This window comes from Oncorhynchus tshawytscha, linkage group LG06 (assembly GCF_018296145.1).
Source record: "Oncorhynchus tshawytscha isolate Ot180627B linkage group LG06, Otsh_v2.0, whole genome shotgun sequence".
NCBI classification, from domain to species: domain Eukaryota; kingdom Metazoa; phylum Chordata; class Actinopteri; order Salmoniformes; family Salmonidae; genus Oncorhynchus; species Oncorhynchus tshawytscha.
Genome location: NC_056434.1, coordinates 60,373,163 through 60,390,939, shown reverse-complemented (window position 1 = coordinate 60,390,939; position 17,777 = coordinate 60,373,163). Strand labels below are relative to the sequence as shown.

Sequence of the window (17,777 nt, the reverse complement as noted above, 5' to 3'; positions counted from 1 at the left end):
AAAAACAATTGGCCGCATTTCCTTGTTTGACCGCTAGGTTTTATGATTGAAGTGATTGTTGTGTGATTGGCTGGTAGGCTGCCCTGGGGGCAGAGTAATCCATCACTCCACAGAAACCAAGACAATCAACCAGCCTGAGAGTAATCCCAGACGAGACACAAAGTCTTCAACATCAGAAAACACTCCCCAGACTGAGGGTAACAAGGGCCCGCTCTCATTATAATCCTTGGCCAGGGTTGGAGCTACACGGAGCACAGCTTAAACAGAGCGCAGCTCCCACTCACAGGCTTGGACACTTGTTAACAGTAGCCAGCCAGTTGTCCGTTTAACTCTGTATATTAGCCTACTTCATGTTAGGGGTTCGATTCCCACTGGGGACCCGTACAACAAAAGTAGGACAATGTATGCACTCACTTTTGTCATTTGTTCCGGTTAAGAGCGTCTGCTAACTGACTGTAATGTAAATTAAGATCCTCATCATCAAATGAGGCAGCCATGATGACCTGTCACCTGTTCACAAGTTATACATGGCATAACATACCTCATATGAAATATCCTTGAAACAATGCAAGTCTTCTGTATCAGAGCCCCCAGTGGAATGGATACATCAGTGGAGGACTAGGTGCCCTGGTACGCATCTAGCTTAACCTTGCCACCCACGCATTGGCAGAAGTTCAGTAAGTGTGCACACTCACAGAGCTGACTTGTTATCAATCTATCATACCACTGACAAACAGATGGTTTGAGATGTTTGCAGTCTGAGTTTCAAGGGCTTTTAGGGGCCTGTGATCAGCTCGGTTATCAAATTAAAATCAAAATGTATTTGTCACATGCGCCGACTACAACAGGTGTAGTAGACCTTACAGTGAAATGCTTACTTAAAAGCCCTTAACCAACAATGCAGTTTTAAGAATAATACGCCTAAATAAAAAAATAGATAAGTCAAAATACAAAAAAAAAAAAAAATTTTTTAAAGAGCAGCAGTAAAATAACAATAGCGAGGCTATATACCGGTACAGAGTCAATGTGCGGGGGCACCGGTTAGTCTTGGCCATAGACCTATCAAGACCTGTATTCTACCATTAAGTCACCTAAAAGTAAGGTCTAATAATGTCCAATAATCCTAGACATATGACATAAGCATATTTGGAAAATTAACTTCACAAATAGGAGGCATGGGATGAGAAGTAAAAAGCACAGCACTTTTGAGATGTTTTTCATTAGCACTAATAGGAAAATGAGTGTGTGTGGGGGGGGGGGGTTTAATGATTTGACATTCTGTGATATATATATATATTTGTTTTGTGTGGGGAGATGCTATCTCGTACAGTGTGCTGCTCCGGCTGGACTGAAAAAATACATCGCTGAATATTAGCTTGATTTAAACCTCCCCCTGCACTGCTCGCTACAGACGGTCAAGCAGCAAAAGCTGCAGAGACCAGCCCAATGGGACAGGCACTCCGTCAATGTACTTCATTGTTTGCCCGGAGGAGCTGTGTGCGGGAAAACTAGTACATTACTCGTACTTACGTTTTTATCCATAGGTTCTCTACGGTTCTTTTATACCAGTGGTCTCTACGCGTGATTTTTGATTATTCATCCTGCAACTTTCACTTATGATTGGCGATTATGGGGCAAACGTGTGGTTTCTCTCTGGGAAACATCGTTTTGGTCCTCCTGCTGTTGTGTGAAGGTAAGGGTCAGCCTCAATTAGCCTCTATCGCATCTCATGGTTTTCTGGGAATGGAGTTTAAATCTATCTAAATACGCGTGCGTTTATCTGAATGAACAACAGCCTAGTTTGCATGTAAGCAAGCATGTAGTTTACATTTGTTATTATTCAAATTCGTTTCACCTTACAGAATAGGTGGATTTGACTTAATTTCAGATGAAATTCAGATGGAAATATACGTAGTCAAACGAAACGTTATTGTCGCTGTGTGATTTATGAAGGGCCGTACATAAACGTGCGTAAAGCTTGTTCGTGGCTGAACGTTTTAACTTAGCTTAGTTATAGTGACTTAAACAAGCATGTCCATTTAGCTTAGTTATAGTGACTTAAACAAACATGTCCTAGTTGGAGTGTAGCCAATCATTGTTTGTCCTCTCGTCAGCATCAATTCTCAGGGCATCTTGTTCATAATTCATAGTCAAGATGATATACAGAGATTGATGTGACTAATGTCAATTCGAATAAATCTTCACGAAATGTCAAATCTCAATTCCAAATATCTTGCCTCTTATGCAAGCAAATACATAGTATGTTCGTTCCTAACACATTACTAAGACGTAAAGTCCCATGACTTAACATTCACGGCAAATTCAATGGCATATGTATAGTCTAAAATGGACTAAAACGCGTATGCCATTTGATTCGTTTGGGGATTTGAATGGGATTCAGGGAGTATTTATAACAGTAACATGTTATAAGACAACAGGCATGCTGCTGGCATATAATATAAATACATTGTCCTTTCCGTTCGTGATATGCATGGCATGGCACATGGCCTCCGTGAGTAAAATGCATACAGCTATATACCATAATATCATAATCCCATTCACAATCCCACTGCCCAACTGTACTAACACTCTACCCCCAACCAGACTATATTTATAGTCTAACTCATGGCTCAAGAGTTTGTAAATCGCAGTGTGTGGCCAGAGCTCTAAAGCAGAAAGGTTGTTCAACTATAGACCATTGTGTATAAGTATTGATAGAATAACTAATATATTTCAAAAAATTTAGAGCACATATAAACTGTTCATATAAAAGTCAGTTTAGTATTTTTTCTTTTTAAGTGTAATTATAGTAAGGCTACTTTGAATTGAGGGAGGGAAAAAAAACATCAGCCTATATAGCTAGACCTATTTCATTCACTTTTGAGAGTATGGAATTAATGTGTTACGTAATCACCCATGGGAGAGTTTGTAAAAAATGATTAATTAAGTACTTCAGTTGTCATAGTTGTGTAAATGTTCTTTGGTTATTTTTCACAGTGGCAGCAGTTGGCATTTAGTAATGCTCTACAGAATGTACCACTTTGCCTTTATATTGTCTTCAGTCCGCAGGGGATATCTGTAAACTAAACTCGCAATAAATCACACCCAAATGATTTTGAGGAGCTGGAGCAACGATAAGTGGCCTATATGGCCTATTACAGTGTCGTAAAAATGTGCAGATTGAATCAGAAATGGCCCTATACACTACCCTGTTTTGAACCAATGTCCCCGCGATTCTTAGGCCTATGAAATGATGTGTTGTTTATCAAATTGAGTAGGCCTAAACTAGATTTCGAGAGTCAATAGTACGTTATTTTGCAGGCCCTAGTCCTAATTGCATAGGTGTTGAATACAGCACCGGGCAGGCTAGACGTGAGCATTGGATGGATTCTACACCTGCTCGTTTTGTCGGAACAAAAGCCACGCGCCCGGTGACGGTCTGAGGGCAGGTGTGCGGCAGGTGCACCAGTCTCTGGGCAAACACTGCATGTTTGTTTTCTGATGAGAAAGTACAGGCAGTTAAACAACTGAACCAACCCACCGTTCTAATAGCAAATGCGTCCTATAACGCATAACTAAAGACAGGGCAGTAAATTACTTTTTTTTTCATGATAGTAGGTCAATGGATAGGATTGACCACTGATGGTGACAACAATAAGGTTAGATGAGGGTCATCCATAAGAGGACATGACTGTTACTTGGAAAACAGTGGAGAGATGGAACTACAACATGTGTTTTGATGGGAAAACAATGTCTTTTGATTGAGGTTGATTGTTAATTATTTGTCACGTAATCATTCATAATTTAGTGAAGTGGGCCTACTAATGATATCCAACCTGTAAGTTAGATGGAATTTCATACAGGTAAAAAGTGATTTGCCAAATGCAGACACTGACTATTTCAGCAAACTTCAACCACATTAAAGCCACAGCAATTACAATAACTTTTTATTGAAAATTAATCTATTTATATGATTTTTCTATACAGGGATTCTGCTTTAAATCATGAGCCTTTGTAGAGATGGATATTGGAACAGTTAACAGTCATGCTCTAATTATTGTAATGATACCTTGGACAATATGGCCGCCCCAAGTTATCAATAACTGGTATACTGAACAAAAACATAAATGCAATATGCAACAATTTAAATTATTTTACTGAGTTACAGTTCATATAAGGTTCTCAGTCAATTAAAGTACATTCATTAGGCCCTAATCTATGGATTTCACATGACTGGGAAGGGGCACAGCCATGGGTGGGATGGGAGGGCATAGGCCCAACCACTTCGGAATGAGTTTTTCTCCTCAAAAGGGCTTCATTAAAGACAGAAATACTCCTCAGTTTCATCAGCTGTCCGTGTGGGTGGTCTCTGAAGATCCCGCAGGTGAAGAAGATGGATGTGGAGGTCCTGGCCTGGTGTGGTTGTGAGGTCGGTTGGACATACTGCCAAATTCTCTAAAATGACGTTGGAGGCGGCTTATGGTAGATAAATAAACATTGAATTCTTTGGCAACAGCATGCCAATTGTATGCTCCCTCAAAACTTGGGAAATTGTGTCGTGTGACAGAACTGCACATTTTAGAGTGGCCTTTTATTTTCCCCAGCACAAAGTGCACCTGTGTAATGATCATGCTGTTTATTCAGCTTATTAGCCACACCTGTCAGGTGGATGGATTATCTTGGCAAAGGAGAAATGTTCACTAACATGGATGTAAACAAATTTGTGCACGGAATTTGAGAGAAATATGCTTTTTGTATGTATGGAAAAATTCTGGGATCTTTTATTTCAGCTCATTCAACATGGGACCAACACTTTACATGCTGCGTTCATATTTTTGTTCAGTATACATGGTTCCTGCTGGGGTAATCAAACAAAGGAAATTGACGCTCAATGCTCCTGTAATGCCCATCAGTGTTTTGAAATGGTGGCTGGTTGGAGAGTTTGTGCACGGACATGTACAGGAGGTGTACAGATCGAGAAGTGCATGCAAAATGTCTGCTGGAAATCAGTGTTATTTTAGCATAACGTGAAGGCTAAAATTGTATTTCTATTCAAACACTCCAAAATCTGATATCTGTGTATATTTCCATACACGTCATGAAAGCGGTGACTACACAGGTGGCCTAAAGAACAACACTTTTTTTGATTTATCACGTAGTCCAGCTCTGTCACATTTGTGGTCATGTAATATAGGATTCAGATCGACTGACTTAAATGTTTGCTAGGATCACTGTGTTCTCTCTCGTGTACACTTAGCTACTTGTGTACACTTAGCTACATGTCTACACTTAGCCTATTAATGTGTTTAAAAAATAAATAAAAAACATTTATTTTCCTTTATTATTTTCCCCTAACCCTACCATCCCTCACCTATTTAGAGTACATCAATGGACAATAACACTTAGGCTTCTACTTCCAGCTTATACAGACTATATATATTTTACGGACACAGTATATTTTACATTAGTTATCTTTTGTTTGCTTTTAGTCCCATCCTTCAGCTCCCCTCAACCCCTCCCATCTATCTCTGAAGAGCTATTAATGTGTTATTGTCCTCAGTGAAAAATGTACCGTATTTCCTGAGCAAACCACTCCTATACTTTGGGAAATATTATATATCCAGAATCTTTGTGTAATAAATATATATAATTTTATGTGTTTCAAAAGTTCAGGTTACTAAGATGAGCAAAATGTTAGGACGTTAGGCCCTCATCTTTCATGAAACACAAGAAATGTAAAGTCATCTGGAGAATTTCCCCAATTCTTTCCATAATTTGACAATAATTGTCTGGTGGAAACAAATGTGTGAAATCACCATCAGGGAGCTGAGGGTAGCCTACTGTTATAACCAAAGGGTTGCACGGTCAATGTTCGAGGTTCAGGTGAGTTGACCCTTTTCAGTGGAAAAGGTTACCACTGACAGAACATCAATCAGTCACCTGTAGGAAGTAGGAACATGGTGCATCCCATAAGTAAAGAGACATGGATGTTTTAGGTATAAAAACATTGATCTGTAGATCTGCTGTTTTGACCTTATTACCCCTATTTGTAGCCCTGGGAGGAACTCTAACCCTTGAAACGCTATCCCAAGTGGTAATCCCTAGTGATTGGCTCCCTACACCTCCCACAGGAAGTTCTGTTAGCGGACAGTTCACCTGGTTCTCCTCCTTGCATTAGCACAATCATTTTCATCAGCATCCATTGCTTTTGAGAAGGACCAGACCAATAAATCTAATTTGATACATGACACTATTTGATTTAGGCCTTTATTACATTATATGATTTAGTTAAGCTTGTGTCTTGGGTTGCTTATGGGTGCATTCTAAATCTTCTACATTTTCTGCTCTTGCTGTCAGTGCGTTTTCTTTTAGTATAATTGGAAGAAAAGAAAAAACATGGTGCAAAAACGTATTTGTTAGAGTGCTACCCCATTTCTTTCCTTTTATTCCAGTCATAGTTTGGTTTATGGGAATTTTTCTGTGGTGAAAATGTACGCTATAGAACGTGCACTATAGGAGCGAAACCAAGCCAAAATGTTGAATGTCAGTTCCCCACATCAACAAATGTTACTTCAATGTTACTTGCAATGTTTTGGAGATAAAAGCTCAGCTGTGCTCTACTCTTGGGTCAATGAGGACCTTTTCCCATAGGCAGTAGTTGTGTAGGAGTTGATACACTGTCCTCAGAGTATCAGCATATTGTGGTAACACACAATGTATTACCTACATTTGATGTTCTATCGACATGTTTTGCTTAGCTACAGGAATTGTTTTGAAATATACATTCTTTTTTATATGGACTCCAGTTTTACCAGTATATTTAGATATTTTACTGTATTCATATTATGTACATGTACTGTTATAGGTCATCCTAGTCACAAAATCGTATACTCAAAAACACCAGAATGATATAAATGTGCTTCTCTCTCAAAGACCGAGGTACTCATTGTATTGTACTTAATTGGTTTATTGCCATGTACAGCATGAGAGACCGAGCCCAATGTCTACAGTATGTATGTCTATTGCTAGGGTCCTCTACTGCATGGATGCTACAACAACCTTTCCCTGCACTGGCACTGTCCCTGATCCTTCAGTCAGTCAAGGGTCACATTTCCAACCCATTGCACGGGCACATTCCAATTTGCTTTGGTGGAAGGACAAGGAGACATTGATTGAAATTGTGTCCCCGGGGCATTTAGCGCTCTTTTTCTTCTTCTCTCACATGGGTCTTGACAAATAATTTTCCAGTGGTCGGTGATGCATGCTGTGTTTGACCGATCATTTACAACAACGAAGAATAGCACGACTGAGCTGAGCTCTTTTTAAGCCTCTTTCTCGCTTTCTCTTTGACAAGGCAGGGTAGCGATAGATGTAGAAATGGCTCCGCGTTGGGATTGCTTTGGCAGTGGCATTTTGACCCTTTCGACTAATAAGGTGTTCTATTTGTTGGATGAATTTAGGGACCCTCTCTTTATGTATAGGGCCATTATGATCACGCCGATTGCATGGACAGCATGCCAATTTGATTGAACACGCAAGGCAAGTCTTTTAAAATAGAACACACCCCTTAATATAACACATCAGCAGGTATTTTATAGCCTAGTTGTCAAAATCAGTGACCAGGAAGTGCTGTTGCTGTGACTAAGCGAGCATGAAACCTGAGAAGTGGTAAATGAAGAGAAAATGCCAAGCGGAGGCAGAGCAGTTATTGCTTATGGTGTCGAACACAGACAATGTCTATACGTTGGCTACAATACAGATAATCTATCACTCAAATGTATTTATAAAGCCCTATTTTACATCAGCTGTCATGCAGTAACCCGGTCGAGACCGCAAAGAGCAAGCAGAAGCAGAGGCAAATTGGCTAGGAAAAACTCCCGAGGGAAGAAACCTACAGGTTACTTTAACATATAAGAACACGTCAAATAATAACAGTATAATAACGTAACAGTATATGTTTGGAACTGGCATTTCATGTAAGTGGCCTGATGTTGAGGAAGACATGAAAATAGATCTGCTGCTGCATGACCTGTCCTCTGTTCACTTCCTAATGTCCCAGTCACTCCCAGAGGAATTCTTCAACTGAATTTGTAGTCACAGCTAGGTTAGCTAACCCCTAAGGAGATGTTATATTAGATTTATTGTTGACTGATTAACATGGGACATTGCATTCGGTTCTTGTCATCTCTGAGGCTAATTGGATTACGTTATGAGGGGAATTGATTACTATGTTACTACATTAGTCTACCTGAGGTTCTTCTATGTGCGTCAAGCAAAGAAATTGTTACAAAGAAAAACATCCCCTTACTCTGACGAACAAAATGTTGAATTCAATTGCAACGCTATCACATAAAGAGGCCACAGAAAGCAGTTCCACAACACAAAAGCATGACGAATGTTCATTAATTAAATTAGCCCCGTGGACACAACACATTGGGTCTCAATCCACTATGCAGTAACTCAAATGCCAAACATTGATGGAACCAAAAACATCAGTTTGAGGTTGGCCTATCCTTATCACTAGTATGTTGCTAGATAGCGAGATGAAGCTTGTTAGTGCTTTTTGATGAATGATCCAAGCTCATCACTAAGCTAAGGACCCTGTAACTGAACACCTCCCTCTGCAACTGGATCCTGGACTTCCTGACGGGCCGCCCCCCAGGTGGTGAGGGTAGGCAACAACACATCCGCCACACTGACCCTCAAGACTCTCAGGGTTGCATGCTCAGTCCCCTCCTCTACCCCCTGTTCATCCACGACTGCATGGCAGCACGTGACTCCAACACCATCATTAAGTTTGCAGACAACGCTACAGTGGTAGGCCTGATCACCAACGAAGATGAGACGGCTTATAGGGAGGAGGTCAGAGACCTGGCAGTGTGGTGCCAGGACAACAACTTCTCCCTTAACGTCAACAAGACAAAGGAGATGATCCTCCAGGACACCTACACCACCCGATGTCACAGGAAGGCCAAAAAGATCATCAAGGTCAACAACCACCCGAGCCACTGCCTGTTCACCCCCGCTACCATACATAATGCGAGGTCAGTACAGGTGCATCAAAGCTGGGACCGAGAGACTGAAAAACAGCTTCTATCTCAAGGCCATCAGACTGATAAATAACCATCACTAGCACATTAGACGCTGCTTCCCTATATACATCGACTTGAAATCACTGGTCGCTTTAATAATGGAACACTAGTCACTTTAATAGTGTTGACATATTTTGCCTATGTATATACTGTCTTCTATCCTACTCTACTGTATCTTAGTCTATGCCGCTCTGACATTGCTATATATTCTTAATTCCATTCCTTTACTTTAAATTGTGCGTATTGTTAGATATGACTTGTTAGATATTACTGCACTGTTGTCGCTAGAAACACAAGCATTTCCCTACACCCGCAATAACATCTGCTAAACACGTGTATGTGACAAATACAATTTGATTGGATTTGATTGTGGACTACAGGAAACGGAGGTCCGAGCACGCCCCAATTCACATCGACAGGGTTGTAGTGGAACAGGTTAAGAGTTTCAAGTTCCTCGGTGTCCAAGGACCTGTCATGATCCAAACACACCAACACAGACGTGAAGAGGGCACGCCAATGCCTCTTCCCCCTTAGGAAGCTGAAAAGATTTCGAATGGACCCTCAGATCCTCAAAAAGTTCTACAGCTGCAGCATTGCGAGCATCTTGACTGGCTGCATCACCGCTTGGTATGGCAACTGCTTGGCATCCGATCGCAAGGCGCTACAGAGGGTAGTGCGTACAGCCCAGTACATCACCGGGGTCAAGCTCCCTGCCATCCAGGACCTGTATACCAGGTGGTGTTAGAGGAAGGCCCTAAAAATTGTCAAAGACTTCAGCCACCCAAGTCATAGACTGTTCTCGCTGCAACAGTATGGCAAGTCTGGAACCAAAAGGCTTCTGAACAGCTTCTACCCCCAAGCTACTGAACAGTTAATCAAATGGCTACCCGGATAATTTGAATTGACCCCCCCCCTTTATTTTGTGCACTGATTCTCTTGCGCTGATTCTATGCACACTCACTGGACTCTACCCGCACACTCACACATACACACGCACTACATCTGCTCACACACAAAACACACACCAACATGCATATTGATGCCACATAGACACACTTTCAAACTCTTTCACAATCTTGACATACGCTGTTTCTACTCTGTTTATTAACTCTACTGATTGCCTAGTCACTTTTAACCCTACCTACATGTACATATGACCTTAATTACCTCAACTGCCTCGTACCCCTGCACATTGACTCGGTAGCGGTACTACTTGTATATAGCCTCGTTATTGTGTTAATATTTCCTTTTTATTTAGCAAAGTTGTCTTACTTTTTAACTTTGCATTGTTGGGAAAGGGTTCGTAAGTAAGCATTTCACGGTAAAGTCTACACCTGTTTTATTCAGCATGTGACAAATACAATTTGATTTGATTAATAACGCAGACAAAAATCTGGACATGACAGTATCATGTAGCAATTCTGTGTATTGCCAATGCAAACTAAGAACATTATAATCAATAATAACTTTCATCAATTGAGTTATTGCTTGATTTGCAGCCTTTTAGTTAATTGGATCTTGTATAGAGTCTTCCGTAATTATTCTCATTACTGTTTTATTTTTGGAAACAGAGTGATCGTGACAGCGTTCAGATTTAGAGTTGGGTTATACACAAGCAGATCGTGTGCGTGATGATTATGACCCAAATGACTCGATAACAGACTTTCAGATTCCACAGTTGTAGTTTTTTTTGGGATAAAAACACATAGTAGTATAAGTCAATGAGCCCTACTTTACGTGCTTGGAATGAACTGTGCGTGTTTTTCTCTAGCTCATCAGTTAAAACAATGAGCATGAACATGTTGATTAGTATTGCTATTGATTAGCCCGCTGCCATATACTTGACTTTTCCGATGGGCCATTACTGGGGGACAGATGCATTGAATGAATGTTGACCTTGGTAGAAAGGGCACGGGCTTTGCTCTTGTCACAGTCACACAACTCATTGCCTAGACACAAGACCACTACTAGATGCACATCTTTTCGGACCCGGATTCAAATAGTTTTTGAAATCTTTCAAATACTTTAGCTGTGCTTCAATGACATTGCCTGGCACTATGGAACCAATAGAATAGTCTCAAAACGGCAAACCCCTCCAATCTGGCACTCCAGGCAGGCTCAAGCAAACCCTCAAAATACTATTTGAACCCGGGTCTGTGTCTGTCACTCCTGAGACAGATTAGTAAGCAGAGAATTGTTGGAGCTGGGGCTCTTTCTCTAGTGTAGCACATGAGCTCATAGATGGTAAATCTCTCCGGTGATGTGCGTCGTGAGCTAATTGAGTTTCTGTCTTTGTCCTGGCCAGCTGAGAGTCAGAGGACGTCCCCAGGCTGTCTGTTTGTCAAACTGCTCCAATCCTAAACATCCTTCTTATCTGTCACCGGCGGTCTGAGTATGCAGACATGTTTCAAGTTGTTTGTTTATGTCCTGCGACAGATGATTGTCTCTATCTAGGCTTCGGTTAAAGGTGGAGACGAGACAAACCAATTCATTCATACCTATAGCATGTAATGGTTATTAAATCAATATAAAGAAAAAGTGACATGTCACCATAACGACAGCAGCAGCGTAGTGTTCTTTAAAACCCCTCAAGGAACGACATATCAATTGATGAAAATTGCTTTTTTTTTTTTTAATCGGACGGTTCTTCTAATTGATAATAATGTTTATACGTAAATGCTTTGCGTTCATGGTGTACATTTTCATAAGGTGTTTAGTTCTTTGCATTACATGGGGTAACTCACCCCATCCAGCGCAAATGTCTAGCACCCACCAGTTTCGGGGGTAATTAGATCGAAGTGTCGGTTTCTGAAAGTCGTATCTTCCCATCGTAAATCCTGGCCATGCCTTTGAGCTGAAATCAATATGTTCAGATTGCATCACGTGTTTGCGGTCATAGTCCTTGCCGTGGTTATGAGAGGTCAAAGCAGTGAGCGCATCTGCTGAAGTGACTGTCTCTAACATTGAATGTCTCCGGTTTTCAATCATCCCAGTCCTGAGTCACTCCAGTGTTAAACCTTTAACGGTATCACTGAACAAAGAAACCTATTTGCTCCCAAGCGGGTTTGATGCTTTCAATTAATTAGCTTTGATATAAACTGCTTGCTTTTCTGTTGGCTTCCGTCCTGGAAATAAATTGAATTTTAACTGATATAAACCAATTGAGTCGCCAGCATATGGTTCACCCACCATGGCCAACCTCAAGCCACAGTCAGCCCTCACTAGTGAATTATAATTTCACCTGTTTTGTTGTTTGACCGTTGATTCTTGTCAGTCCACATATGCCTCCCTTCACATCTTCTCTGAGTGTACCTCTGTTTCTTATGCCTCTGATTTAGGAGGTAAGGATCAAGAAACTCAATACTTATTTCAGATATTATTTTATGTACGATCAGCTCTTATAGTTTGTCTATTGGCCCTGATACACAATGATGTGGCTCCTTTTTGTAAACATCGCTCAAGCATTTAGGATTCAGAATCTTTAGAGGATGTTCGAGCACTTTGTTTTCTGAGTGTTATCTCCACAGCCCAGGAGGTTGGTAAGGGCCTTAATTGATGAGAACGGGCTCGTGGTAATGACTGGAGCGGAGTCGGTGGAATGGTATCAAATACATCAAACACATGGTTCCCAGGTGTTTGATGCCATTCCATTTGCACCGTTCCAGCCATTATTATGAGCCGTTCCAGCCTCCACTGCGACACAGTTATCATGTTCCCCTGTTGCCTTGGATTTCAGGGCAGGGGGACTGTTTTAGTTGTTGGATCTGAAAAAGGGAAATGTCTCCCTCTGATGGTCATTAGATGCTGCTTGGATTTGGACGCTGGATGTTGTAAGAATACGTGTCACATTTCTTGCTACGCTGTCCATGTGAACACACTGATCGGTGGAGCTTTTTTCTTAGCACTTGATATTCTTCATGAGTATGTTGCTATACAAAATCTGGCACCTCTTCACTTTCTTAATCCATGTTCAAATTTATGTCCAAATGTTGTGGATTCCTTTACGGGTTTTCTTTTCAAGCAGATCAAGTGTTATGAATGGCTTTGATTTGAATAGATCTTGGAGTTGATTAATGTTCCTCACTTAACTTTGAGATGTGGAGTGAAACCAAATAATCTAGCCCAAATAGCAGAATTGTATGGAGGGTAAATGCTTTTGGCCAGAATTTGGCCAAGATTTTTCAGACAAGTGGACCACTGGCACTTCAGTTTGTTTTTCATCTTAGCAAAGCTTTTAATAAAAAGGGTCATAGCTTGGCTGACTGAATTTCCATCCTTCAGGAAGACTGGACACATTCTTTCCACCAATTCGACCCCCTGTCTTCCAAGCACAGCGAAATTAAATCAATGTCTGAAACCAGAGCCAAGGCCTCAACTGCACCAACAGAAATAGGAAATCTAGTTTCGCTGTCTGCTAATGACATTAGTGTGTTCCCTAAATGGCCGTCCCCACCGACGTTGGACAGGAACACAACATGGGATATAATTACAGGTCTAACACTCACATCTCAATTTTCCTGTAAAACATGCATACAGTAGCCTGCTATTGCACTTTATAGATTAGCCAACATTGGCCACAACCCCCCCCATGATTCGTGATTCATTTCTTCCCGGTATCATGTTATCCCCAGCAATTATACTTCCCAAGGTGAAACCAAGGAGAAATGGAAACCACATCCTTATGGACCATGTGAAAAACTCATTAATGCTTACGTGTAATTTGAGCCCCTCTTTTCAATTTCCGTTGACATAAGAATAAGATATATGCCAGTAAAACGTATATATTGTACAGATACAGTCTCATCATATAGTGTAGTCTCATCATTTGACATGTACGGTGGCGTAATTGAAATAGGCCTATCAGGGAAGAGATTTCTGATAGTTGATGATGTTGTATGTGCAGGCACACCCTCAAGTTAGGCAGTTAAAAAAAAAGTGTAATAGGATTGTGAAATTCACTGACATTGTAGGCATAAAAGCTGCATTCAGTGGATATGTGTCCCATGGTACAGTCACCTCCAAAATGATTGGCACACTTGATAAAGATGAGGAAAAAAGACAGTGATTTACCCAATAAATTACTGGGAGTTAATATACAGAGTGTGCGACTCTCTTTATTTTTTATAGATGACAAAAAAGACAGTATAAAATAAATAATTCAAATACTGAGATATAATGTATGCAAATGTTTTTGTTACAAAAATATTATTTCATACTAATACAATTTCTCAGAGAAAGATATTTTGCTTAAGGAGTTAAGGAGTAATACGTGTCTCAAAAAGACACGTATCAACATTTTTGGCACCCCTGATTTCAATACTTTGTGAGGATAACGGCACTGAGCGTTTTTCGATCATGTTTTATGAGATTGGAGAACACATTGGGAGGAATCTTAGACCATTCCTCCATACAGAATCTTTCCAGATCCTTGATATCCTTCGGGGTCTGCGTTTATGGACCGCCCTCTTCAATTCAAACCACATGTTTTCAATGGCAACCTGGACTCAGGGGTCGACGTAACACAGTACACGTAAATTGGATCCGCTCCATTTAGTATAAATATGTTATGTTTTACATGATGTGCTTTAATTTGTGGATGTCCATCATCCATTTCGCATGATATGTTACGTCCTCCAATTCGTATTATATGCTATGAATTGCCAATATGTATGATACATTGCGAAATCAAATTTGTTGTGGCTAATAGTGATGGGAAGTTCATGTCTTTTCTGATCTTTTCGACTCTTTCAGTCAAGAGAATGAATCTTTCGACTCATTTCGTTCATTTGAGTTAGTCATGCCCAGAGCATGAAGGACCCCTTACTGACAGGCATTGACAGGATGGTCACAGCCACACGTTCAGTGGTTGGATAGAACACATTATATATTTTAGATAGAAGCAATAGCAATGTGAAGTGACATCAATCCATATATACAGAGTATTTCATTTAGATTTTTTTTAAACCTTTATTTATTTAGTACAAGAGTACAAGTACAAACCTTTTCATAAAAAAACTTTTAAGATGGTAAGAAAGTAAACATTCACTTATTCATATTTTGTTAAAGAATTCTTGGATTACAAATAAGTCACTTGCTAGCAATGGCTAGCGTTACATTACAGTGCACTGGCTGACAGTGATAGTTAGCTTGTCATTGACATGGCTAGCTAAGCCATCAAACACTTGGTTAACTTGCCGAAATAGGCTTTATATACATTAACGGCCACATAAATATATACATAGTCACATTCTCTAACAACTTTGGAATATATGAAGCCGTTTTCAAAAGACACTTTTGTGTCTGTTATGAAAAAATTAATACAGTGCCTTGCGAAAGTATTCGGCCCCTTTGAACTTTGCGACCTTTTGCCACATTTCAGGCTTCAAACATAAAGATATAAAACTGTATTTTTTTGTGAAGAATCAACAACAAGTGGGACACAATCATGAAGTGGAATGACATTTATTGGATATTTCAAACTTTTTTAACAAATCAAAAACTGAAAAATTGGGCGTGCAAAATTATTCAGCCCCTTTACTTTCAGTGCAGCAAACTCTCTCCAGAAGTTCAGTGAGGATCTCTGAATGATCCAATGTTGACCTAAATGACTAATGATAATAAATACAATCCACCTGTGTGTAATCAAGTCTCCGTATAAATGCACCTGCACTGTGATAGTCTCAGAGGTCCGTTAAAAGCGCAGAGAGCATCATGAAGAACAAGGAACACACCAGGCAGGTCCGAGATACTGTTGTGAAGAAGTTTAAAGCCGGATTTGGATACAAAAAGATTTCCCAAGCTTTAAACATCCCAAGGAGCACTGTGCAAGCGATAATACTGAAATGGAAGGAGTATCAGACCACTGCAAATCTACAAAGACCTGGCCGTCCCTCTAAACTTTCAGCTCATACAAGGAGAAGACTGATCAGAGATGCAGCCAAGAGGCCCATGATCACTCTGGATGAACTGCAGAGATCTACAGCTGAGGTGGGAGACTCTGTTCATAGGACAACAATCAGTCGTATATTGCACAAATCTGGCCTTTGTGGAAGAGTGGCAAGAAGAAAGCCATTTCTTAAAGATATCCATAAAAAGTGTTGTTTAAAGTTTGCCACAAGCCACCTGGGAGACACACCAAACATGTGGAAGAAGGTGCTCTGGTCAGATGAAACCAAAATTGAACTTTTTGGCAACAATGCAAAACGTTATGTTTGGCATAAAAGCAACACAGCTCATCACCCTGAACACACCATCCCCACTGTCAAACATGGTGGTGGCAGCATCATGGTTTGGGCCTGCTTTTCTTCAGCAGGGACAGGGAAGATGGTTAAAATTGATGGGAAGATGGATGGAGCCAAATACAGGACCATTCTGGAAGAAAACCTGATGGAGTCTGCAAAAGACCTGAGACTGGGACGGAGATTTGTCTTCCAACAAGACAATGATCCAAAACATAAAGCAAAATCTACAATGGAATGGTTCAAAAATAAGCATATCCAGGTGTTAGAATGGCCAAGTCAAAGTCCAGACCTGAATCCAATCGAGAATCTGTGGAAGACCTGAAAACTGCTGTTCACAAATGCTCTCCATCCAACCTCACTGAGCTCGAGCTGTTTTGCAAGGAGGAATGGGAAAATGTTTCAGTCTCTCGATGTGCAAAACTGATAGAGACATACCCCAAGCGACTTACAGCTGTAATCGCAGCAAAAGGTGGCGCTACAAAGTATTAACTTAAGGGGGCTGAATAATTTTGCACGCCCAATTTTTCCGTTTTTGATTTGTTAAAAAAGTTTGAAATATCCAATAAATGTCGTTCCACTTCATGATTGTGTCCCACTTGTTGTTGATTCTTCACAAAAAAATACAGTTTTATATCTTTATGTTTGAAGCCTGAAATGTGGCAAAAGGTTGCAAAGTTCAAGGGGGCCGAATACTTTCGCAAGGCACTGTATGTACAGAGGAAGGGAGACATGAACCTGCCCTCAGAATGTCTCTCTCAGACTGAAGAGCAGGAGGACCAACTCTTTAAGGGGAGACGCATTCAAAATTCAAAATCCACTAGTTGTTCTTTCGAGGAAAATCATGTAAAAAGGTAAGTATAAAGACAGCTTTAGCATTTTAGCTAATAGCAACTTTCAAGTCAAGTTGAAACCTAATAGTTGCAAATGAGCTAAAATACTAAAGTTGTCTATTATGTGATTCAAACACGCAAACTTTGGGTTGCTAGATGTTCGCGTTTTACGCCCAACCATCCTCCCTGACCAATCTCCCTACTTTTGTTTTTGTCTTAAGTAACCTACTGTCCTATGTAACCATACAAAGCATAATATATAATACAAATTGGAGAGGCAAAAAATGAACGTTTACTATGTTGCATGTGGATTTTGCGGCCAGGCTGTCAATGGGGTTCAAGTCCGGAGACATTTCCATTGCATAATGTACATTTTGTGGTCAATTTACCATTTCTTTGTGGATTTTGTTGTGTGCTTGGGGTCATTGTCTTGCTGGAAGATCCACTTTTCAAGTTTCATCCTAATGGCAGAGGCAACCATGTTTTTTGCTTAAATTGTCCTGGTACTTGGTGGAGTTCATGATGACGTTGAACATAGCAAGGGCCAGAGGACCAGCGGCAGCCAAACAGCCCCAGAACATCATAGATCCACCAGCATATTCTAAAGTAGTTAC

General features: G+C 40.4%; 1 protein-coding gene across 2 annotated transcripts in view; it reads left to right on the top strand.

Annotated features, from left to right (window-relative positions):
* The first annotated feature begins 1,331 nt into the window (after positions 1-1,331).
* The window catches only part of ret (ret proto-oncogene receptor tyrosine kinase), a 32,233-nt gene continuing 15,787 nt past the window's right edge, over positions 1,332-17,777 (top strand). The window contains exon 1 of one of the 2 annotated variants that reach the window (XM_024424420.2): positions 1,332-1,693. In XM_024424420.2, coding sequence (XP_024280188.1) covers positions 1,630-1,693 — 64 coding nt within the window. In that variant the 5' untranslated portion in view covers positions 1,332-1,629. The remainder of the gene's footprint in view (positions 1,694-17,777) is intronic. The other variant, XM_024424419.2, reaches the window with a different exon arrangement.